Source organism: Aulonocara stuartgranti (genome assembly GCF_965226115.1).
Source record: "Aulonocara stuartgranti genome assembly, chromosome: 18".
NCBI classification, from domain to species: Eukaryota; Metazoa; Chordata; class Actinopteri; order Cichliformes; family Cichlidae; genus Aulonocara; species Aulonocara stuartgranti.
The window spans coordinates 25,476,257-25,501,865 of record NC_138954.1 but is presented as its reverse complement, the minus strand read 5'-3'; the positions used below and the strand labels follow the sequence as shown (position 1 = coordinate 25,501,865).

The 25,609-nt window shown below is 42.4% G+C and overlaps 3 protein-coding genes across 4 annotated transcripts; 1 reads left to right on the top strand and 2 right to left on the bottom strand.

Moving 5' to 3' along the window:
- Window positions 1–926: 926 nt before the first annotated feature.
- On the bottom strand, window positions 927–10,633 carry zbtb41 (zinc finger and BTB domain containing 41). Its single transcript, XM_082513478.1, has 11 exons — window positions 10,300–10,633; window positions 8,546–9,787; window positions 7,417–7,624; window positions 6,166–6,235; window positions 4,446–4,593; window positions 3,982–4,111; window positions 3,754–3,849; window positions 3,478–3,584; window positions 3,237–3,342; window positions 3,001–3,089; window positions 927–2,379 (listed from the first exon to the last, which is right to left on the bottom strand). Exons 2-11 carry the CDS (start codon window positions 9,753–9,755, stop codon window positions 1,748–1,750), a joined length of 2,796 nt encoding a protein of 931 aa, XP_082369604.1. The 5' UTR covers window positions 9,756–9,787; window positions 10,300–10,633; the 3' UTR covers window positions 927–1,747.
- A 1,036-nt stretch (window positions 10,634–11,669) lies between these two features.
- Window positions 11,670–19,438, top strand: LOC309693872 (protein crumbs homolog 1-like). Its single transcript, XM_082513477.1, has 8 exons — window positions 11,670–11,860; window positions 12,101–13,072; window positions 14,241–14,791; window positions 14,922–15,087; window positions 16,760–17,669; window positions 17,754–17,795; window positions 17,906–18,028; window positions 18,147–19,438. The coding sequence occupies exons 1-8, from the start codon at window positions 11,812–11,814 to the stop codon at window positions 18,397–18,399; spliced, it is 3,066 nt and encodes a 1,021-aa protein (XP_082369603.1). The 5' UTR covers window positions 11,670–11,811; the 3' UTR covers window positions 18,400–19,438.
- A 105-nt stretch (window positions 19,439–19,543) lies between these two features.
- On the bottom strand, window positions 19,544–23,181 carry LOC309693875 (sentrin-specific protease 5-like; the record flags this gene model as incomplete). 2 transcript variants are annotated; one of them, XM_082513481.1, is made up of 10 exons in its annotated part: window positions 19,544–20,197; window positions 20,281–20,331; window positions 20,419–20,502; window positions 20,578–20,715; window positions 20,904–20,981; window positions 21,938–21,985; window positions 22,098–22,245; window positions 22,321–22,426; window positions 22,500–22,712; window positions 22,815–23,181. In XM_082513481.1, the coding sequence occupies 10 exons, from the start codon at window positions 23,179–23,181 to the stop codon at window positions 20,081–20,083; spliced, it is 1,350 nt and encodes a 449-aa protein (XP_082369607.1). In that variant the 3' UTR covers window positions 19,544–20,080. The 2 variants fall into 2 exon arrangements, with proteins under 2 accessions (XP_082369607.1, XP_082369606.1); XM_082513480.1 differs by having other exon boundaries at window positions 22,500–23,181.
- Window positions 23,182–25,609: the final 2,428 nt, after the last annotated feature.

Sequence of the window (25,609 nt, the reverse complement as noted above, 5' to 3'; positions counted from 1 at the left end):
GACTCCTGCTGCTCTTTACTGTTCTTGTTTTTAGTGTTTATATCTGAAGAGCATCGATTTAAAATCAATCAGTTCTCGTTATAGGAAGTTATAGGAAACAGTAAAGAAATGAGAAGAAGTAATCCTTCTTCTTCTTTTCTTTACTGTTTAAAAACACAATTATTTCCCAAATATCAAAACAAGTGTATTATTAAGATTATTGCACATTTCATTACACTCATATGCAGTGAATCTTTTTCAACATTCACCTACGGTAATGTTATAAAAACCACGCTGTTGCCTTCCTGTTAACACACACCTGAATGCGCTAGACCTGCAAAAAGCCAAAACCTCTGCTTTGATAGATGTACTTCACAGAACCACATAGTGCTCTGAAGACTCTTTTTTTCACATGACTGTACAGCATTGAAAACACAAAAACATTGCATATGTACAGGTTTTAGTGCGGTTTATGCTCCCACCCAGAATAGGTCTTTTTCTGGGAAGGTAAATGGTAAATGGCCTGTATTTGTATAGCGCTTTTTAAATATGCAAGGAAGGCCTTGCATATTTCAACAGGACAACACTAAACTGCATCCTGCACCATCTTTACAGCATCACTTTGTAGTGCAGGAGTCTGGGTGCTGAATTTGCCTGCAGTTTAACTGAAGGGAAATATTTGAGACAAAACCAAAGACAAAGACGCAACACAGCTAGAATCTTATATCAGACAAATCTCCAAGAGGTTCCAGCTGCTGGTCTCCTCGGGTTCCCAGATGTTTACGGACATCCGAGGAACTGAAGGAGGTCAGGGGTATATTTGCACCAACCAGGTGATTTCCAAAGAGATATTAACTGAAAACTTATCTTTAAAAAGACTTGTCTGTTGGTGAGTCTTCATCTGTAAAAGAAATGCAGTGTATGCCTAATTATTGCCCTCAAATAAAGAGTCATTATATGTTATTCATTGTACACTTGTTTTACTTTATTTAACAAGCTTGAAATTTGTTCATGAAACATCTCAACTTAAAACCAGATGTGTAACTAAAGCTAAACAACAAAGGTTATTCACACCTACAGCTGTTCAAGCTCACAAGTGGCTGAAAGCTCTCCCTTTCACCTACATTACTCTAAATCATAAAACTACATCAAGTTTTTAAAAAGAAATCATTGTGCTTGTTTTTGACAAATTGCACACATGTATACTGCAGTCACAGTTTAGAATTCCTCTAACCACCAGCGATTATTATTTTTATTAGAAGTTTATTGTGTATTTGGTGAACCAGCATTAATTATTAGAAGTTAGAACCGGCAAACTGTTTGTACTAAAAATAATTACATGATTTGTCTATCAAAAATCTCATCATTCATTTTAAAATGAATCCGTTAAAAATGACAGTGACCGTGCTAACAAAAACTCTGATACGAAACGGTAAACACTTCAGTAACAGCAAAAAATCCTGCCTAGACTTGGATTTGCTAAAGTAATGTTTAAAAATGTTTCATTATTACCAGAATGTCTTTTTTTAAGTTTAAATTAAATTTACAGGTTTTTATCTTAAACATGTCACACAAATCCATCAAAATCTGGTTGGATTTATTTTTTTTGTCCTAAGTTTAGATGGCACGTGAGTCTGACTGCGAGTCACCGCCATGTTAAAATACAAACACACTGCAGAGGTGACTACGTCTTTGGTTCTCCCTACATGATTTCTGTGCCAAGTTTGTTGCGCTTTGCCTTTAAGCTCCAGTTTTTTGCCAAGGAGCGTCAGTGGGCATGATCAGAGGTGGCCAAGTTCTGCACAGAGGAAGATGAATCGAGTCCAAGCAGCGTTCCCAGGTAGGACTGCTCTCGGTGGTCCAGCATCTGATCCGCCCTCACGGGGTGGACGATGTTGCCCGGTTGAGGTGTGAGGGTGTACTTCTCTAAGAAGGCCATGTCCGTAGCCTGGTAGCCAGAGTTTTGCTGCTGTCCTTGAGTCTGCAAGCTAATGACTGTGTGAGTCTGTGAGGAGTGAGGTGGAGGCCTGTGAACGGTCAAGTCGCCCTGCGCTCCTCCAGCCATCTGGATGGGAACTAAAGTGACGGGAACGCACACGTTTGTAGGAGCGGGGCTGGTTTGGTGGCTTGACTTGGGCTCGGCATGGTACGTCTTTGAGCTTTCCTCAAAAGTAACCGACACTATTTTTTCTTCACCGATCGAGCTGAGGGGCTGCTCGGCAAAGCGCGTGCTGTGCACGTGGTCGACGTGGTACTTGAGCTTGTCTTTTCTTTTAAAAGTGGCGCTGCAGTGGGGACAGTTAAAGGGACGGACGTCTGAGTGAATCACCATGTGCTTCGTCAAAGTCTTCTTGATCCGAAATGTCTGATGGCACTCGGGACATCTGTGCGGTTTCTCACCTGTTATACATAACACAGAAAGACAGACATTCACGTCTACGGCGCCTTTAATTTAATAATAATCATCTTCTGTCCTGATGGACCCTGCATCAGAACACTGACTGTCAGGCTTTCAAGACCCCCCGACTGTTTGTAGAGGCGTCTTTTGTTATCACTTCTCCAAACCCAAAAAGTCTTTATTTCATGGTTCTTCTAAATGTTGTCTACTCGACACAGCTCATACAAATGAAACTGTTAAACAACAAATGCACAGCTGTCAGCAACAGTTAGTGGTCTTGTTATAGTTTCTGCATCCAGGAGTCTGCTCAGATCTGTTTGTGTCAAAGTGACTTAAGTTTTATCATGAGACGGTGAGCGCGGAGCTTACAGACACATCCACGGGGCTTAAAGTGAGATTCAAAGAACAAGAATGACTACTCATCCAGATATCTGTGTCTGCATCCAAAACAGAATATAATCTCCAGTTGAAGCTGCTCATGTTTAAAGGATTCAGTTTATAAAAAAAAAAAAGAATAAAACAAGCCTAAAAACACTCATTAAAGATCCACTTCTTTTCTGTTCTCATACAGGAAGTATTTTCATGCAAATGTAGACTTTCCACTAACTCATTTGCTTCCTTACCTGAGTGAGTCCTAAAGTGCATTTCTAGACTTGACTTTCCTTTAAATTCTTTCTTGCAGACCTCACACTGATGCACAGCAGTTTTATACCTGAGAGGAAAAAAAATCTGTCATTAACACACAAAGGGAACGTTTACCAAACCTCCAGGCTACTCTGTAAAGGAGATGCAGAGAGAAGCAAGTGACAACAACAACACAACTACACTAGAGAACCAGCCCGTGGTTTGTATAACATACTTCTGCCAGACTTTCTCTCCCAGATGAACACTTCTGTAGTGGACTGTCAGGTGATCATGGCGTCTGAAGCACTTGCCACATTCCTCACACTGGTGTGCTTTCTCACCTGTAATAGAAATGGGTACAGTTAAAATACTGTTTTAAGTGTTTTACGCTGTACCATGTGACTCTGTGCGGAGAAAAAGCCACAAAAGTAACAAGTAAAACTAGAGAATAGCACTGCCGTCCCTTCCATGCTCACCAGAGTGTATTTTCTGATGTTTGGTCAGGTGATCGTGGCGTATGAAGGTTTTCCCACAAACATCACACTCATATCGCTTGTCATCATGGTGGACTCTGAGATGAAGCCTGTCCAAGGAACAGTTTTCTCATTAAAGACAAGTCTACTATGAAGTTATGTTCATAAGGTCATAAGATACCTTTATTAGTCCCACAAGTGGGAAATTTCATAGTAGAAAGTTTGAAACTTTTGTGATCACCAACACCAAACGGCGTCTCCAAATCTCACAGGACCCACCTGTAGGAGCTGCCGTGACGGAAACTTTGGCCACAAATACTACAGAGGTGAGGTTTCTCTCCACTGTGGATCCTCAAATGCTCCTTTAGGGTTGTCCTGTGATGTGGAAACTCAAATATGATCATCTATGACTATTTTTTTAAATAAATAATCATTGCCGTATAACATAGTGCACTCCCACATAAAAACGGGCCATGTGGGAAATGTAACAGGCACAGACAGGTGTACCTTTCTCTTACTGATTTCCCACAAACCAAGCAGGTCCACTTTCTTTTGCCTCCATGTGTGCACTCGATGTGCCTCTTCCTGTTGCCGGTGTCATTAAACTGACGACCACAGATCTCACAGGGGAAAGGACCTGAAAATGAGGCAGGACGAAATCGAGTAGATCAATTGCTACTTCAATATGGGTTACAAAAGTACACCCTGGCACATTCAGATAACCATTCACTCTCACATGAACAAATACAGTCAATTTAGAATCACTAACTTAACCTAAACTAACCCGTCTGCATGTCTTTGGACTATGAGACGAAGTTGAAGCACCTGGAGAAAAACGTTAAAGGTTTGGATTTAATATAGTCTGAAAACATGAAAAACAAAAACTTTATCTCCTGAATATTCTCTATTTAAATACTTATCTGAGATTCAAAAATACGTTTAAATATATAAGTGAAACAAATAGTTCTCACCTAAGTGGAACTTCTCTTGGTGTTTCAGCCTGGCAAACCTGGATTTGAAGTATTCATCACAGAAGGAGCATTTAAAAGGCCGGTCTTGGCTGTGCAGGATCATGTGCTCCTCCAGATGAGGTTTGCGAGTGAAGGTCTTGAAACAGATCTGATACAGAGAGTTCAAAGGTTACAGGTAGGATTAATTCATCATTACAGCCCATATAAAAGTCATGGGTGTAAACACTGGTTATTTCACAGATATACTAATATAAAGAGTTTCTTTAAATATTGACACAGGAAAACATTGATCAATGAGCTTAATCCATTATTATAACTTTACCACAAGACCACAAACTATCCAGTTTAGCCTACAGCTGCCATCCCGTATAAACTCTGAGCAATAAATTATTATCATTTAGTCTCTTATAAAAGACATTTCACAATAAGTTGTGTAACATGTAAATTTCCATTTTAACAAATGTTACTTGCTGAACAGTCCTTGTCTTTGAAAATAATCTGTCACCTCCCTCTCCTCTCCTTCTTACATCTTTCTCCATTTCTCAGATTAAAACGATCACACACTAACTTTTTTCTCTTCAAACACAACAACTGTTGGAGCAAACAACAGAGACTGTGTGGCAAACGGCACAGACACTTTGTGTTTGGTGACACCTGTTGAGCTGTCTGAAAAGCTGCATTTGAAATGACATGCCACATAAAAAAAATGTATGAATTAAAAAACAAATCATCTTTGTTGATCCTCACTCCTCCTCCGTAGGCCTAGCAGAAGGCTTGAAAATAAGTACTGTAACTTTATTGACATTTGCATGCATGAATGCATGACAGAGACGAGAAAGGAAAACGTGTTCAAAGAGTTTGCAAGTGGGACCACAGTGGTTGTGCGTTCTGGTCTGATCAGTATCTTACCACATCAGCTGCAGACTGCAGAATGAAAAATTAACTCATTTGATAAAGGGAGGGAGAACCTTCAGTTTTCAGGCCCCTCTTCTGTGGAACCAGCTTCCAGTTTGGATTCGGGAGACAGACACGATCTCTACTTTTAAGATTAGGCTTAAAACTTTCCTTTCTGCTAAAGCATATAGTTAGGGCTGGACCAGGTGACCCTGAATCCTCCCTTAGTTATTCTGCAATAGGTGTAGGCTGCCGGGGATTCCCATGATGCAGCTGCTTCTTCAGCCACCTTTCTCACTTACTATGCGTTAACAGACCTCTCTCCACTGAATCATACTTGTTATTAACCTCTGTCTCTCTTCCACAGCATGTCTTTATCTTGTCTTCCTTCTCTCACCCCAACCAGTCACAGCAGATGGCCCCGCCCCTCTCTGAGCCTGGTTCTGCCGGAGGTTTCTTCCTGTTAAAAGGGAGTTTTTCCTTCCCGCTGTCGCCAAAGTGCTTGCTCATAGGGGGTCATATGATTGTTGGGTTTTTCTCTGTATGTATTATTGTAGGTTCTTGCACCTTGAGGCGACTGTTGTTGTGATTTGGTGCTGTATCAAATAAATTGAATTGAACTAATATTATTGTTGATTCCACAGACTATCAGTTAAAAAGATAAAGTTCTTAAAAAGTATTTAATTTGATAATAACTGATTGTTTGATTGACTGAGTCTTGGAAATATATTATAAAAAATGGATGTGGGCTCATCAGGAGAAATACATTTGCTAACATCACTGTCAATAACATAAATATTTCTTCAAAACTGAAACCAGTCCTCACAGCACATTTCCAGCTTTCACTCTTCCTCTTCCTTTTGGTAAGAAACTCTTGGATGTGGTCTGGATGAAACCTGACAGGAAAGAGAAGATACTTCATTACACAGCGCAACAGCACAGCAGCAGCTCAGCTGATGTTGGTGTTGTGTGATGTTTGTGCTGCACAAATGACTTAACTATAATATCCGACCTGCACTGGCTCCCTATTAAATTTCGTATTGATTTTAAAATCTTATTGCTCACTTTTAAAATCATAAGTAACACCGCGCCCAGCTATCTTACGGATCTCCTCAGCTTTTATATCCCTGGGAGAGCGCTTAGATCAGCAGGCCAAATGCTCCTGGTGCGACCTAGATCTCGGCTCAAGACCAGAGGTGACCGCGCATTCGCCACTGTCGCACTCTACCTCTGGAATAACCTCCCCCTAGCTATTCGGGCATCTGATTCAATTCAATCTTTTAAATCTCGATTAAAAACTTATTTGTTTAGTCTTGCTTTCCCCGCCTCCTAGAGCCCACATTTTTAGTGTACTGGAACTTATCTTTATCACTTTGTTAATGTTTATAATGTTTTAACCTTCAGCATTGTGTGCAGACTTCACTGGTGCCTACTATGCCTGGTGTATTATTGGTTAGTTATGTCACCCGCCTGTTAGTATATTTTATTTGTATTTTCATATTTGTATTTATTATTGCTCTTAACTCATTCTGTGAAGCACTTTGGCATACCTGTGGTTTTTTAAATGTGCTATATAAATCAAATTGTATTGTATTGTATAATATCTTAACTAGAATTTAAGTAGAGCCAGAGTTTTACAAATATGAGCGCTATAGTGCTGGTGACACTGCTTCAATCATTTTAATTGTATATTAAATCCAATAACACGGAAACTGAACATGTAAAATGATAGACTGCCAATCTCAGACTCTTCACCACGAGGCTGATCTTTCTGGATTTATTTTTAACTATTAGTGTATATGAATTATCATTCACTGCACTGCACACACCATATACACTGTATGTACATGGATGCAGTGTTATAGCTTCTCTTTTTTGTACAAAGCAAAGCCTAAATACCTCCCACACATGTATGCTGATATCTTGAGCTGGTGATGATTTGCAACCAGAGCGACAGGGAGTGGTCCAAACATACTATACTTGCACATTTACATCCATTTTCTTACCCTGGCATCAATCATCCCATGAACATTATGTGAATTTATTACAATACCAAAGTAAAATGGCCATCTCTCACCTCCTGACGTGCTTGGCCAGGGTTTTCTTGCTGGCATGAAGTTTGTTGCAGAAGGGACATTTGTGCTCCTTTTTCTGGAACGGGACGTCGCTGGCGTGCTTCTTCTTGTGTACAGTCAGGTTAGACTTGGTGGAGTAACGCTGCAGACAGATGTCACACTGGAAAGGTTTCTCGCCTGTGTGCACTCGAGTGTGGCTCTCATATTTCCCTGGAAATATGATTTATACTGTATTAGGAACACATCTGGGTCATAAGATAAACACACACTACAGACGTACCTCTACAAGAAAAAAAACCCTTTACACTTACAATACAAACACAGCAATGCCTTTTAGAGGCACTCTCTAAAGACACTTTAGAGGCCACAAAAAAATCTATTTATAAACAATGGCCATGTAAGTTTGGATTTTTTTTCCTTTAATAATAAGCACCTTCATTTAGAAACGCTTGTATTTACTTGTGTTATCTTTGTCTAATATTTACATTTGTTTAATGATCTGAAACATTTAAGTGTGACAAACATACCAAAAAACAGGAAATCAGTAAGGGGTTAAATCAGTTGAATAGTCTTCCACACTAGTTGTGTTATCACAAATCCTGCTTTCCTTGGTTAAACAGAATCTAATATTAAACACTTGCTGAACATTACAAACTTACTGTATTATAAATATTATGAAACAGAAGGAACCATGGCCAGGAGATGAGACTCGTATGAAAATGTAGACAAAAAAAAGAAGACCCTTCGTATGACATAACTTGTTTTACTGTCTAACAGGTTAACCGTGTTAATGGTGTATATATTTTTTTTTTACCCATGAAATTATGGGGGGTGAAATGCTGCAATAAAATTTAAAAAGTGCAAACTACAACTCAACTCTATTAACTTTTAGGGTTACAAAGCGCTGATAAATAAACAAAGTTTTACAAAATCAATTTTGACTGATCTTCTATGGAATGACCCTCAAATCTTAGGCTGTGGTAATTCATGATGAGCATTTATAGCTATTATATGTGTGTGCCGACCAAACACTGAATGACATTACAAAAAATAATTATCTCTGGTCTTATCTGTTAACCATGTAAGATAAGAATAACACTAATAATCTAGATCTTATTCCGTGGTTCCCACCTGCACGGTCAAACGTCTTGTCACATTTGGGGCACTTGAGGATCTTCTTGCTGGAGTTCTGTATGATGACTGGAGCCAGACCTTCAGGATACACTGGACTCTGGTTAGAGCTTCCTGCTGCTGCTCCAACATGCATCTCCACCCTGTCAGCAGCCTGCTGCTCTGTCCTCTGTAGATCTGAATTCTGCAGATCTGCACGGCTCTCTGCCTCATCAGCTGTCTCAGCAATAATAGCGGCATTTGCGTCTCCTCTCTCTTCCTCCTCCTCTTCCATATCCATTACATCGTCACCCTGAACTGGTTTAGATGCCTTATTCACATCCAGCTTGGCTGTCACATTCACTTCCCCTTTTCCTTCCAGTCTGTTTTTGTTGTGCTGCCTTGATGATGCAGTGCTTTGTTTTTCCTTGGGAGCACTGCTACTGTACTCACCATCATTTCTTTTATACTTAGTAGGTGTTCTCCTCCTACGAGCTGATCTCCGTGTGGTAGCACTTCCCTGACCTGTCGTCTTTTCTTCCTCATTTGAGGCCTCCTGATGTACATCAGTGTGTACACTCTCAGCCAATTGACCCTGATTGGAGTTATCATGACCGAACAGGTTTCCTTGAACATCAGCTGGACTGTTGATCTCTGTATCAGCTCCTGGCGAGTTGTTGGAGGTAGTTTCCACTTTATGAGAAGCTATTGTCTCAACCTGGGTTTGTATTACACTTACAGGTTGTACTTCACCGTCTTTACATAACAGCTTTAATATATCCATCATGTCCAGGAATCGGGCCGCTTCAGTTAGAGCTGGGAGTGCTGTCTCTGCAACAACACACTCAGCGGTGTACAAGAAGCTGAGCAGGTGCTGGAAAACAGAGTCCTCCACGTGCTCCAGAGTCACATGAGTTTTAGCAGAAGGATTCTTGGACAGCTCAGCATGGAAATAGCTGCTCCCATGGGCCAAAACCACCTTGTGAGCACTGTAGGTCTTCCCACCTACAGACACAAACACATCGCAGAACTTCTGCCGGCTCCGGTCCTCATTCAAGAAATTGAGGAGGTTGTTACTGTGCTGTGACATGATCAGATGTCTCATTTGTGGGGCTGACTCCTGTAATGTTTCAGAGTTTGTTGGGATGTTGGATGGAGGTACACCGTCACCACTGGCACTGGCCTGCCTGCCACGTCTGGGACGGAGCATAGTGCTAGGCTTTTTCGTCATTAATATGTCTGCAGGTCTACAAGGAATCCCTCCTGGAGAGAAGAGGAATGTCATCAGAGCTGGGACTGAACATGTATAGCTGCTGACTACTTGGTTTTTTATTCAGATTTCCCAGGAGCACGTTAGTCAAGAGGTTGCACAAATGGTTTGGTATGTAAGTGCAACACAGTGCAGCAAAGCTGACTGTAAAAGGAGACTGTAGTCATACATATGCATAACCACACATAAAAAGATGCTAAGAGATTTCTCGTGCTAATGCGAAACACAAAACTGCTATTCGTTATAAACAATGCATTCAACACAATAAAGGCCTCAGTGGCCTTAAATGTGAAATTAAGCTAACTTAACTCTGCTGCTAATCTAAATTGTTAACTGCCAGGACAGGGGCATTTACATATTCGCTCCCCACCTCAAGGACCCCTAACATTGTGTTATCGGAGTGACGGGCGGGCCCCCCTCCGAGGAGAGTGTTGACAAACGACCTCTGATGTTACCCTGCAAACTATCATTTCATACGCACTCGTATTTTAACCAAACGTCTTACCTAAGAGTTGCGGGACACGTTTACAAGGCACCGCGTACCCCCAGCTTGAATAAGAAATGTGAGAAATAAACGAAGGAATAATAATTTCCTGGATATTTGTAACGCCCCACCAGACACCGAAACAAGCCGTTTGCTCATTGGCTGCTTCAGCTTTTGTTCTCTAACGGTCCATTTTTATCCGCGTAAACACAAGCAGCAGAGAAATAAACCTCAACAATTACGACAGTTCATGCCCGTGTTACTTCATTTTCTATATAATACATGAAAAGTCAAAGACGAAATAAACAAAGGCTGGGGTGTTTTTTGTCGATTATCATCGTGAGCTCATAACACGACGGCATCATGGGTAATGTAGTCCAACAGCTAATGGCATATTGGCTTTCTTTTTTTTCTACTTTCCAACTACATTTATCTGACAGCTAACATTTAAGATTTTTTTAAACCGTTGACAACATATAAATGCAGTATTTTGTTTTTAAAAATGTAAAAATTCCCAGCCAATTGCAACAAAAATATAATATAAAGTAATATTGGAGGAATCGTGGTGAGATGGTCGGCACTGTTGACCCACAGCAAGAAGGCCCCTGGATGTGAATCCACGATTAGGCTGTGGCCCCTCCAGGTGGAAGAATTTACAGAGTCACCCACCTCCTGCAGGGCAATTTGGTTGTACTGTATATTTAAATTTGAAGTACATTGTTAGCACTGTACTTCTGAATTCACTAAAGTGAATGCATGGCAATACGGAGTATTTTGGTAATATTTTCAGTGAATGAGTTTAAGGGTTCAAAACCCTCATCATAGGGTGGAGTCCTAGGTTTATCAGCCTGAGCCAGACCAATGGTAAAATAAGCAACACAAACAGAGCATCAAGCCCATTAGTTGTACCAGAGACCAAAGTGAATGCTCTTAGAGTTAAATGAATTGTGGTTACGTCAGAGGCATTTAAATGACAAAGATGCTTCCCAGATTAGAAACACTGGCCTCAGTTTGCCTCATTCAAAGACTGGAGCCTTGATCCAACCCACTGCAGCCAAACTGCACTCAACCTGCAGTGCATATGTGTGTGCACGTGCACACATCCATTTGCGTTAGTGTCCATGTTTCAGGACATGTGCATAAAAGTGAATGGAAGGACTGCTTACCTCTACATAAACTTAATTCTCAAACTGAATTTCAGTTGTGCCCAAACTCTGGCACCTCTGGCATCGCCATCCCTTACATAAGAGGACATTAGAGTTCTGTCCAGGGAACATGCTTGAAGTTGTTCAGATTAGCCTCTTGGGTGCACCCCTCCCTTCCCCAACACGTTTAACGTGTAAGACATTGTAAGTGCATTAGCTTAATCCCTCCTATCTGGCGTGCAGCGATCCATGCATTTCAGTGAACGCACACAAACAGTGGTCCTCAGGCAGTGAAGATGGAGGTGTACATGCAAGTATTTTCACCTGTGTTTGATCCAAAATAACAAACCTGCCAAATATTGAACAGTTTGTAGGATTGTAAGGGACAATGTTGAGATTCAGCGTGTATTTGTGCATGCTGTGGTTGCTTTTTGCAGGTAAATATAACTTGTGTGTTGTTGTCACAGGTCAATATTAGAGTCATTAGTATGTTTTTCTGCTCTCGTTCTCACCTCGTCATTGGCACATTTGAAGTGAAGTGAAGTGTACTGAAGTTTGTACAGCTGATTTTTTTTGTATGTTTAAAATTAATTCATTTGTGTAGACGCCTTACGTGCCTCTCTGTTTACACAAATATATGTATAAAAAGTTATAATGAACTATAATCTGTTCTCTAGACACCGTCTCCAGCGAGGACATCAGTGGATGTGAACAGCAGCCATGCCAAAACGGTGGTGTATGTGAGAGCCACAATGGAGGATTCAGATGCCTTTGCGCCTCTCAGAGCCAAAACGGGCAGCTGTATGGTGGACAGAATTGCACAGTTGCACTTACAGGCTGTAATGAGAACCAGTGTGAGAATGGAGGAGTGTGTTCTCCCTTATTTGTGAACGATCACCACAGTTACACATGCATCTGCCCTGCTGGCTTCACGAGCCCTAAATGCCAGACTCCTACTGTTTTCTCATTTGAGTCCAGAGGCTATGTGTACATACAGACGCCGCTCCTAGACCAAGAAGCTCCTCTTAACGTCACCTTCAGCTTCAGGACGGAACAACTGGTTGGCACCCTCTTACAACGCAGGGTGGACGATCTGCTCTTCAGCATCGAGCTGATGCACGGGCATCTCTGCCTCCTCAGCCTGAGAGGCCAAGGCTCCAGCACATTGGTTCAAGAGCTTCCAGGATATTTGTCTGACAGCAAGTGGCACACAGTGGAAGCATCTCTGGGTGGCGTGATCAGTCTCATCAGGCTGCTATGCACTGAAGGAAGCTGCACCAGAGAGTCCAATGCTGAAGTCCAGCTGCTTGAACAGGCCTCCTCTCTCCCTGAGCCCGAAGCAGTTCGTCACAGCCTCTTCATTGGAGCAATCAGTGGGAACTGGACACTGGGCAGGGCAGTGGAGGAAGCAGACTACCCTCCTGCTTTTCTGGGCTGCTTCAGAGATGTGTTTGCAGACTCACGGCTGTTATTGCCGGTTATAGCGCCAGAAGGTTCACACATCCAGGCGAACATCACTGTGGGGTGCAGCGACAAAGACAAGTGTGACGACAGCCCGTGTCAGAACCGAGGCCGCTGTGTTAGCCAAGGCTGGAGGGGTTACCTTTGTGAGTGCCACAGGCCATATGAGGGAAACAACTGTGCAGAGGGTAAGACTTACATATACATTAACATCATTGCAAGCTGTGTAAATTTTTTAATTCGATTCTCAAATAAACTCAAATTGCTTGTTAGTTCCCAGTTTTTCTTCCTATTTGCTCCGCCATCCACAAAAACCTTGTCTGTCCCCGCCTACTGTTCAGGGCTTCTCCTGTGTTTGTTTCCTTACCTGCAACATCAAATACTGCATAAAGTCATGGCATTAAAAAGCTCTGCATCCAGTGTTTTGTTGACCTGTCTCTCCATCCCAGCCTCCTCCCTACATAGTCTTTTTATTTCTTTAGGTACAGAACCTCAAAAAACAAATTTTCTTTCCCACAATGAAACACAGCAATGGAGGTCCTCTTTAACAAATGGCTGTTTCAGTCTGAGGTTATAACTTTTAAAAAATATGTAGGTTTTGTGAGCAAAAGCCTTTTTTGGCCTTGTGCAACTTTTGGTTTAATAGATGTGGTGCGATTTCCATTGAACCACACCCATTAGCGCTAACCTGATCTCTGTTAGGTAACATTTCTGAATCCTGAATAACATTTAATTTAGCTGATGACAAATTATTGGAGATACCCTTTAAATATAGGTGCACTGGTTCAAGTTCAAGCTCAGCCTGAGTCATCTTGCTGCTCAAGTGTCAGTGGTGAGCTGTGAAGAGAAGCACCCTGCAGGATAAAATTAGTCGGCAGACGCTAAAGGAGCTTACGGAGCTGGTAGAAATAGCAGACTGTCAAGTCAAACAGCCATGCTTTTAGAACATACACCTGCATCGAGGATTAAAAAAACGTGGTGTTCAGTAATTGACCGGGAATGCCTTCAGTTTGCCAGATCAGGGAGTCTTATGGACTTGTGTCTTCTTTGGTTGCCAAACTGAGGAGCTCCTCCTTGTAATGACCTGCGAGCCTTCTTCATTGTAAAAACCTTTTACTGAAACAATAACTCGTTTAGTTCCCATAACACTGACGACTGTACAATAATCATGGTATTGTTTTGCTTAAAAATGAGATTAGAGACTATTTGGTGTTAGATAAGACGATACATCTTTTTATCACTTACATAAAGACTGGAGATGCTGCACATTTTTGACTTTACTGGGATTGTACATGTAAGACTTTACTGCTCCTGTTAAGTAAATTATGAATTTCTCTCTTTCTCGTGCTTATACAGAGTACATCACAGCCAGGTTTGGAAACAAAGACCTCGAGAGCTATGCTGTGTTCTCATTGGATGATGACCCAGGTGATACTGTGATCATATCCATGTTCATCCGCACCAGACAGTCCAGTGGTCTGCTCCTTATCATGACTAACACCACAAGCCAGTACCTCCGCCTGTGGTTGGAAGCGGGTATGATCAAAGTTCAGGTCAACAACTTTGAGACCCTGGTCGGTCGGGCTGTGATCAATGACGGCCATTTCCACCTGGTGACTCTGAAACTGGAAGGAGTGGTAGCCACCTTGTTCCAGTCAGCCCAAAGCCAGGGCTTTATACCCATCAGGCTCATCCAGGTCCATCCTGGGGATATGGTTTATGTCGGGGGGCTACCAGACTCAAGGGCATCGGCTTCTTTTGGCGGGTACTTCAAGGGATGCATCCAGGATCTGAGGATTAACAACAAAAGACTGCAGTTCTATCCAATATCAACTCCGGTAGAATCGTACAACCTGGAACAACTCATCAGCGTTGCAGAAGGATGCAGCAGCGACAACGCCTGTGCTGTGAGTTATGGCAGTGCTGCCATATCGATAACGCTGTTGTGCATGAGCTGCTACCCCTTGCGACCCTGGTGTCTGCACTAACACTGAAAGAGTGCTTTATAATTAATTGATACTGTCTTCTCTGCATTAGGTGAACCCCTGTCTTAACGGGGGAGTGTGTTACTCCATGTGGGATGATTTCATTTGCAACTGCCCCCCCAACACTGCAGGGCGGCGCTGTGAGGAGGTGAAATGGTGCGAGCTGTCTCCCTGCCCAGCTGCTGCAATGTGTCAGCCCCTCTCTCAGGGTTTTGAATGTAAGTAACCTGATAACAGGTTCCAGTCATGCATAATGCATGTCCTGAAAGTACATCATCAGGGAGGAATAAAGACTCTTTAAGAATTCATTTCCCATTCATGGCACATGCAAGCATTTGGAAGAATTTACAAGTAATGTGCAAGCGAACTGACATCCACTGAAGACATCATCAGCACTGCACGTCCCTTTAGGGGACTCAATGGTGCACACACAGTTTTAATTACAGCACTGTTGATTACAGCAGGGAACACAGTAGAGGCAGGGATCCTGCATGGGATTCCTCTAAGGCGTGGTAATCCCTGGTCAGATTAACTCTGCTGCCACATGGCTGTGGTAGTTTATGATGACATGTCTTCCTGGAGCAGTCACATGTTCACAGAGGGGAGGGGAAAAACAGTAGCTTTTTAAACAGTTTTTGAGCTAATTTGCTGTTTAAATAAAAACAAATGGTAAGGACAGTGGGGTTATTTCACACTGGATGTTTTTGGAATTATGTTTTCGTTGAAGTTATTAAGGCTCAGTCAGAATAAAGTGGAATCATCTCCTTCTGTACGCCAGTACAAATCAGTTTCCGCTGAGGCAGAGTTGGTATGTTTGTATTTGCTATGCTGCCAGGCTACTGTCAAGTGTGGTTGAACTTACAGAGTCCTGAAAAAAGACATTAGCTTAATTAAACTCTAACCTTGTGACTACACTAGGAACTTCCCGCTCACAGGGTGCGCTTTGTAAAAGCAGACCAGACTGTTTTTTTATTAAACATGAGCAGTATGCAGTTCTTAAAGAAACTGGTTTAACGCTTTATAATACAGCGTGCAACTCAGCATGTAATTCCCCTGTAATTTAATGGAATGTCAGTGGTTTTTTTATTTGATATTACAATGTAATTATAATAACCTACACATTCATAAAGATAGGAATACTAGAATAATGCTTTTAGAGGACGCAAATAAATAATTGTTGTAAATAAATTGAATAAGTCTGTAAGTAATTTTTAGTAATTAGTAAGTAACTTTACATAGTGCCACAATTCTGGGTATTTTACAGGAAAGGGGATAAGTCATACTCTAAGTAATTGCTGCTCTAAGTGCAGCATAATTTCTTGGTAATTTGACAGTAAAACCAATAACATGTCCCAATCTTACATTGTAAGTAGACTGTAGTTTTAAGGGTATTTTATGGAGTGGATTAGCCTTGACTAACCTCAAGGTACTTTACGGGGTTTGAGACACTCCTTTTGAGAGATGTGAACAGTGATTTTGAAAGAAAGAAAATTAAATTCACATAGGCCTGCAAATTTAGATGGCATTTATTTTTTGTTTTAGCATTTGTAAGGGAGAAAAGTTCTTCTCACATCTATATTGGATAACTGAAAAGGAAAAAGGACAATCGAGTAATACAAAATCTACTGTGTACATGTGTTAAAAATAAAGGAAATTGGGAAAAGATTAATTTGCTTTATAATATGGCCCACGCCCCAAAATGTAGAGCATATTTACAATGGGTTGTGTCAAACTTTCAGCCACAGGGAGGACTAAGAGCAATGTGGTATTAGGTTACTCTTCAAGACCTGAAAACATGAGTCTTTAATGTTCAGGGGGGACTGTAGTCTGTATGGGTGTGATGCTTTGAGACTGCAACAAGTAAGCTGCTCCTCCCTGTCTCTGCTACAGGCTTGTCTAATGTGACATTTCGGCTTGGAAGCAGCATTCCACAATACCGGAGCAATGGAAAGATTAAGCGCAGCCTGACCAGTGTCTCCCTCAGCTTCCGCTCAAGACGGCTTGCTGCCACATTACTGCATGCACACAAGGACTCAAACTACCTGACGGTCTCTCTCCTGAACTCTCATGTGGTCATGGATCTCCAGGTTGGGGGTGACAAGGACAACGTGTCTATTCAAAGCCAGACTCAGTTCAGTGATGGAAAGTGGCACACTGTGAAGCTCAGCTTGGAAACCCAGGCATCGACCTCCAGTTGGATCATGGTCGTGGATGGAGGAAAGGAGGCCATTAGCATGCCCAAAATAGCTGTGGGTGACCTGGAGTTTCTCAGCAAGGAAGCGGACATCTTCCTGGGTGGTCTAAGCCTGAATGCTGGAGTGGATCTGTCTGGCTGTCTGGGTCCTGTCGAGATTGGGGGGCTTCTTCTCCCTTTCCACCCCGATACAGAGCTGAACCTGCCCAGACCTCAGGAGGAGCAGTTTTTGAGGATAAACAGCAATGCTCCCCTGCTGTACGGCTGCTGGGGAGCCAGTGTTTGCACACCTAACCCTTGCAGGAACGAGGGTGTCTGCGAGGACCTGTTTGACCTGCATCAGTGCACGTGTTCCTCCGAGTGGACGGGCCACCTGTGTCAAGACTCGACAGACCCCTGCATCTCCGGGCCCTGTCTCTACGGCAACTGTGTCAGCCTACCTGGAGGGTATAAGTGTGCGTGTGAGCAGGGGTACAGCGGCGAGCAATGTGAGGTAGAAGTCGATATGTGTGAAAAAAGCAATTGCAGCCACGGCGCCACGTGCCTCAAAGGCTTCCAGACGTACTCCTGTCTATGCCCTCAAAATATGACCGGCCAGTACTGCGAGTGAGTTCCTCAAGAGTTGATTTCAATGTCACCAGAGATAGCAATGTCACCAGTTGTGCTGATTTGCAAACTTCTCTATTACAGCGAGAAACTCCCTGAAATCCCATGGTACATCGAGACCAATCCGTAAGTGCTTTTACATCAAATTCAACACACTTCACTTAACCAAGTAAACAACAAATCAACCATTTCTGAATTAAACAGTGTTGACTTTCTCTCTTCTGATGTTTGCCCAGACTTCCTCGGTTGCCCGTGTCTACATGCACGGGTACACGGTGGAACTACAGCTGCTTTAATGGAGGAAGCTGCTCCGAGGCTGATGATGCTTGTTACTGCCTGCCTGGCTTCGCGGGACAATGGTATGACATGCATAATGATAGTTAATTTGCACGCAACTTGTGATTTTAAAAGTCCATTTCAGTGCAGCTACTGCCCCCAGGTGGCCAAAAACAGAACTTTTTTAAATTTTCCTTTCAGGTGTGAGAAGGACGTGGATGAATGTGCCTCTGACCCCTGTATGAACGGAGGTTTCTGTGTCAACTATGTGAACAGTTTTGAGTGCGTGTGCGACATGAATTACTCGGGGATTCACTGCCAAATAGACGTCAGCGACTTCTACTTGTACCTCTTCCTGGGCCTGTGGCAGAACCTCTTCCAGCTCGTGTCCTACCTCGTGATTCGTCTCGACGACGAGCCAGAAATTGAGTGGGGGTTCCAGATCAACGATTAGACCCTCTTTATGATGAATAAAATCAGACCTAGCTCGATGTGAAGGGTTAATCAGTCACAACAGCACATCTACTGGAGGAGATCTGCAACATCTTTGGGCTGTATGAATCAGTTTTATCTCTTCCTGTGGGAACATACACGTCCACAGACATTGCGAGCAAATATATCTACCTACATAGTCTCCGTGGTAAGGGGAAACTGTTCTCCTTTGTGGCCTCTTGTGATTTAGGTTGATAAACCAGGTGTATCTGCATTAATCTACATAATACCTGCAGTATTTAAGTGGTCCGTGTTGCAGATACACAGCTCTTGGTTTCAGTGTGCACTCGTAAACATGAGACTTTTATGAATGTTTGAATTTTTTATGAAGACAAATTTTTTTAAATCTCAGCTTTACAACGAGCTGCTAACGAGGAACAGTGGCTGTTGATATACGTTATGTATTCGTGTAATGTATTGACAGGGTCAGCAATAGAGATGTGTCTGTTGTGAACAGGTTTATTTGGTTATGTTGAACAATACATACTCCATCGTGTTTTTGACAGTGTGTGAATCTGGTTCTAATACTGAAAACTACACTTTAGAGAGCTCTTTGTGTGCCTTAAATATCCACTTTTTGATCTGTGCGACAGCTTTTCTCTCACTGGGGTTTGTAACTGTTCCTCGCATAGTTATAATCAAGTGGATGAAACTGAAATTACAATATATGTATCTAAGACGTATTTACAAATATTTATGTAACGTAATATAAAATAAGTTGTCCTGCATACAGTATCTGATCTTGAAAGGGAACCCATTATGCTTTTCCTTCATTTCTCAAACATAGCATCTACAATTGTGGATGCTCATGTTAAACATGGATAGAGACTGAACTGGTGAGGTCAGCAAATGCAAACGTGAGTTAAACACTCACTTTTATGCATTTTTTTTTCTACTTTTGGCACTGTGTGATGTGATATGCCTAATATGACTATCAGGCACACCTGACGGGCTGCAAAAGGTCCAATATGTGATTTAAAAAAAAAGGATCATACTGAAATATGAATCATGCAAACCTACTCTGAGTCACAGGAAAAAAACATGTTGATGGAAATGAGCATTAAAGGTCTCTTTTAGGAGAAACAAATATAAATAAATGTGAAATGTTTGGAAAATGACAGTTTTTATTTAAATCCTTTGTATACATATTGCTCATCTGAAACAGGCACATTCAAGAAAACACTACTTCAATTCACTCATCTGGTGATAACAGGTCAAATCTGATGCTAACAATGGTGCCAATAAGATTCACAGAAACATAGTAGCTGCCAAACGGACACAGGACAGGACAGACTCCGTATGGCTCCAGGTAAGTCCACTCGTCTTCTCCTCTCAAAGACATGCTTGATTAAATACTGATCATATGCAGTAGTTACCAAAATGGATGAAAATGTGACCTGACGAGTGAATTATATTTCGCAGCAGGGATCGTATTTTCACATTATATACATAATGTAAGGCCGCTGTGGAGCTGCTACCACAATCACACCCTACACGATGTTGTCTGTGAAGGTTCTCAGTCATCCTTGGACCAGGTCATCGTAGTCCAAGGAGCTTGGAAAGAAAAGCATCTGGACTTCTTTAAGTTGCTTATTATGTTATTTTTATACCAAAACACATCCATCCAACAAGTTAATGACTCATCAGTCCTGTTCATGGAGCTTACAGTCGCAGAGCTCTTTGTAGATCCTCTTTCGTATCTTTGGTATGTCTTTTTGTGAGAAGTGGAGGGGTCTTGTCAGAGCAAGGCATCTAGAATACTGTAAAAGAGCAATATCATGTAGTGAGCAAGCAACAGAAACAAATCTGAAACGATCATGCACGCGAACAAAGTCGCACATACCTCCAGAACAAAAACTCCGCAGTCGTTCTCGTTGGTCTGCTGCGGGACTTTCTGCGAGGAGCAGCAGGGGGAGACAGCACATCGTGTCAGTGAGAGCGAGCGTTCAAACAGGTAACAGTTTAAACCAGGACGACGTACCTCATCGAACGCCACCGTCCAACCGCTTTCAAAAGCAGTTTGCTTCTTTTCTTTTGCTTCGGTCATCAAGTATTTCAGGATGTTCTGTTGAGAGGAAAACGTTTAGATAGAAAAAGTATTTTGTCAAAGTAACTGCGTGTACGTGAAGTGTGTAATTACCCTTCCAACTTTCTGGAGCCCGTTCCCTTGAGAGTCATAAAGGCAGATTTTCTTTTGGACGATGTCGGCAGTCACCAAACACCAGTGAACCTCCAGATGGATAGGCACCAAAAGAAGTCTCTTAGAAAACAAATCCACCTGGACGAGACACACGAGATCACAGCCACCCATCCCACCCACTCTTTAGTTCTTTAGAGACTTTTTTCATACTTTTCATTGCATAGAAATAAAAGTTATGTTAGTTCTTTTTGCTTCTGGGAGAAACATGGCAATAGAAAGCTGCATGACTAACAAGGGTATCACATCATTTCCATCTAAGAGCTCACCTGCTTCGTCCATCGCTTAACACCATCGTATCCTTTGGTCATCAGCTGCCGGTGGAAGAAACTGTTGAGAAAATGGACCTAAAAGCGAAGACAAACAGAAATCATCAGTTTATAACAATTAAAAATACGTAGATTTAAAAGTTCTAGGATCAAACATCGCTTTCAAGTAATAGGATAAATATTGGAACGATATCTACAGTATTGTCTCATATTGGGGTACCAGTACTCCTAGGGGTAGTCCACAGCACTACATGGGCTACTAGCAAGGAACCTGGGGCCTACTGCACCAGCATAAGGTCTAACTGTAGGTCTGTGGATTTCATCTCCATATCTAACAGCACTCAACGCAGCACTGGCTAACAAGCTGAGCCATGTTTGACGCTCAGAGGCTATTCGTCACCAGAGCATCACTGACCGACTGCCTAACCAATCATCCTGGCTGATGCTGCAGAGAGTATCACGTTTGGATGATATCTTCAGACTCAGGTCTGCTACACAAGTTCAGTGAATCTGCTCTCATGTGTGAAAAGCGACGGGTGCCAGTGGTCGACTTGCCCGTTCTGGTGATCTGTGGCACCGAAAGCCAGTCGAGCTGCACGAAGATCATCTGTGAGCTCCAACTAAAGGACATTAGGTTCTCATGTCCTTTAGCCCCACATTAGGTTCCAGCTGCTCTCCTCATAGAGAGCAGCTGGAAGTCATTTTGTGGGGCTCCTGCTCCTCCTTGTACAGAGGAGCAGAAACTGTTCCTGAAACTGGCTTGATTCCCTCTCCAGCTCTCCTCCTCCTCCATGCCTGCCTGCCCGGCAGGGTGACAGCAATACTCTGTCAGCCTTTTACAGCGGAGGGGTAAGAAGCATTTTAAACAGTCTGGAGTAAATAAACTGACCTCGTTAAATAATATAGAAATACATACAGCCTTATAGTCCCTTTATTGAAAAACTCAGGTAGGTGAAATCTTTCCTCGCTTAGCGTTCCGATGCAAGAAAAATTCCAGCATTTTTAGAGCTTCATTTAGAGCTTTGTTTAATTACCTTCTGATGGGATGAATCCATGATCAGTTCCCCGTACATGTTCATAACCTTCAACAGAAACAACAAATGCGTACACACACCCGTTACATTGATCTTAAACATTCACACTCCAGTGAATCCAGTAAAGCATGCCGTGTTTGGTGTTATAGATGATGCTAACCTGGTCGTTGAGCCAGTTCTGATCTGCCAGCGTCAACAAATCGTCCAGAGTCAACGTGTGTTTCTTGTAGACCACCTGAAAAGACGGGACGGGCTTCTGGAGGATCGCAGCTCGGTATCTGGTAACCTCAGAGAGGACTGTGTTTTTCCTGAACAGACACAAACAGGCAACGCTCAGAAAGCTCCCACTTACTCTTTACCACAACAACAGAATTCTGATTTACCTGTCACTTAAACCAGTGTAAAACTTCCCCTTGAGATGCCTCAAGACGTCGTTCTTACGTAATGGGATTAAGCTTCCATATTTCATGTAGAAGTCATCAAGAAACTCTGGAGAAACACAGAAACTCTTAACAAACGGCCCAGAGAAGAAAGTTGCACCAAATGTTAACGATGCACATACCGTGGATGTCCTTCGTCAGTGCGTTCAGGCTGACATCAGTGTGAGGGGATACTGTTTTTTTACTACTGATGGTCTCATCAGTATCTGTGACTGTACTCTGGTCCTGGCCTGGAGTACCAGCAGTCTGTGCTGATGGGCTGCCGACCTCGAGTCTTTGTGCAGGAGTTGTTCCTGGTACCCTGCTCTGTGTGACGTCTTCACATGTGTAACTGTCTGCATTTAATGAAGATTGGATACTATGACAGTGTCTTAAAGGCTCTCTAATTTCACCAATGTGTACCAAAGTTTCTCCTGTAATGGTTTCACCATCAGTACCTGCAGCAGCATCTGTGTTCACATCCTGGTTCTGTCTTTTAAGGGGATCCTCTGAACCTCCAGTATCACATCCAAGAGCTGACACAAGGACTGATGTTTTTGCTGCATTCAGCGCGTGGTACGCTTTCCTTTTATTTTTTTGTGTCTTTAAACTGAGGCCAGGGCCCGAGCCAAAGCGTTTTTTAACTCTAAATATCCCAAAGTGGCACTTCTCTCTCCACTTCCTCCACATCCAAAGCTGTAGTTTACAGTACAAGCGCCTCTTGGCTCGCCTGGACATGTGAGAGACCCCATTGATTAAAGAAATGGATCCCTTCCTCCTCTTCAAGTATTTCGCTTTGCTCCGCTGGCTCTGTGCTCGGTGCATTTGGCAGAGAGTGAAGAACGCTTTCCGGAGAGCCAAGTGTGAGCGAGGCGGCTCAAATGTAGTAGCATTTAGCAACAAACCAACACACGGAGCTACATGGTTTCCGGGCCATGATCCAGCCGCTGTTAGATGAGACAATTTCACCTTGAAGTGGAAAGGTGAAATAACATGAGGTCTGAAGAATTCACAATTTGACACGATCCTCACAGCTTACTTAGGGGTCCCTGTCCTGGCTTTGGTTTCACAGTCTGACCATCTGCTGCGACACAGAACAAAAGTTTGATTACACATGAGCCTCACTTTGATGAAAAAGGATTTCATAAATAGATCTGATCCTACGGTGAACCGATCAGTGGCTGAACGCTGGTAAATTCTTCTCAGGTAGAGAAGAATTTTAGTAGCAGGCTGCTACTAACAATGTGCATATGGACTAATTACTTACTGCTTCTTTTACCAAGGCAAATGATCTGAACAGGTCTTCCATCACAGTTGTTGCTTTTGCACTTGCATCAGCTCTTTATACTGAGAAGGAGGCCTTTTTCAGAAGTTGTCAGAGGTCTGAGAGTTACAGACCTGCCTGCAGGTGCGCGTGTGCAGCACATGTCCCCACATAGAAAGACACACATTTTTATTTTTACAAGCAATATTATTTTGTTACCTCCAGGCTGTCGGAGCGGGTACAGGTCGCTGTTTTGCCCGCCTTGAATTGCTTTCTTCCAGACACGTGTTTCCAATCACAGACCCTTGCTAAAAAAAAAAAAAAAAGCCGGCGATGTTTAAAGACACCCAACAATTGGCTGCAACAAACGAGGAGCTAGCCACACACTCACGTAGCCTCGCAGTTTCCCCCTCGTTTGGCTCAATGAAACCTCGAAGCGGAGAAAGCTCTTCGCGGACACGTCCTGTCTGTGTGTGCGTTCACATAAATCAGAGCGTTTCTTATTCAGAACACGGCGTTTGGAGCTAAAACTCTTTAGCTTACTTAGCATTCAGGTTAGCCGATGCAAGATTGGATCACGCAGACGGACGCAACGTGAGCGACGTCTTGCTGTGATTGGTTGTTAGACTTCGGCTTCATCCAATCCGTTGACCGTTAACAGTCACATGTAGTCACGTGCCCCTCTCATCCTGACCAATCAAAACACGATCTTCTTCTTTAGACGTCCGTTTAGTTACATTAAAGTGTGTCACTGCCCCCTGCAGGCCCTCTCTGTGCGTTCAGGGATTTTATTTTATAGAAATTTTATAGAAACAAGTGTTACAACAAATCTTGATAACCCGGGTAAATATACCGTATCTTCAACTTCAACTTATACATCCCTTTACTTTGCAAAATAAGACCACAATAAGTTCTTCTTTCTAGTTTCCATTACTCTCAACACTCTTACCCCTTATGCTTTTTCATCCATCATCCATTTCTGTTTTGTCTTTAAAGTTGATCTTGCAATATCATTAAAACACCAGTCAAAGAAATCATGTCTCATTAATAAATACAAAGCTACAGAAACATCAGAATAAAAAATGTCTTGTTTGCCTTCCAACCTTCTGCAGTCATTGACTATTAAACAATTCCAGAATCCACAAAACTAAACATGAAAATGATAAGCCAAACAAAAACATTATGGACTTCCCTGCAGTCTCTGCACGTAGCAGAGGCTGCAGGAAGTCTTTTAAAAATGAAGTCCCAGCCACAAGATTTCAATTTTAAAAGTAGTTGGGAAAAATCTAAACTATTTTCAGGAGAAGCCAAACAAACTTGGGAGGTTGTTCTTGTGGCAGGCTGCTACTAACAAAGTGCCTAAAGATACAGTTTAAAGGGCTCATTCAAAGCTAAATCTAAAGAAATGGCCGTGGCTCGAGACGTTTGCATGGTACTGTAACATATCTGTGATTTAATGCTGAATGGAAGTGACCGTGTGTTTTTACTAAAGTTATTAAACCTCTAAGCTTTGTGAAGTATTCTAGAGGGAATGGAAAGACTCTGCGGCGGTCCTCAGTCTGCACTTTATTGCTCATTTGAGAAAACATTTGAAATCTTCTCATCAGTATCTCTGTTTGCGGCCTGCTGCTGACCTTGAGTGACACTGGTGTAACAAGCAGATGGTCGCTGTCCCCCCAAAACCTGGCAAACATCCTGTTTTTTTCTTTTTTTTAGTATCATTGAGCAAGTCCGCAGATCCCTGCTGACAGTGGGGCCCAGCTCTGTAGATGACCAGCGTGACCTCTGTTGAGGGAGACAGCTGGTTACACAATACGAGTGAACCCAAAGATCTTCTCACATGTAATATTTGATATATATTCACGGCAGACATAGAGACAGATGTCAGAATATGTTGCAGGAGTGTGACACTAAAACTGATTTGAACTAAAGGCTGCTCGTCCCACGCTAGACTTTGTGAGTTTCCATTTTCTTTGGCAGTTATCCTTT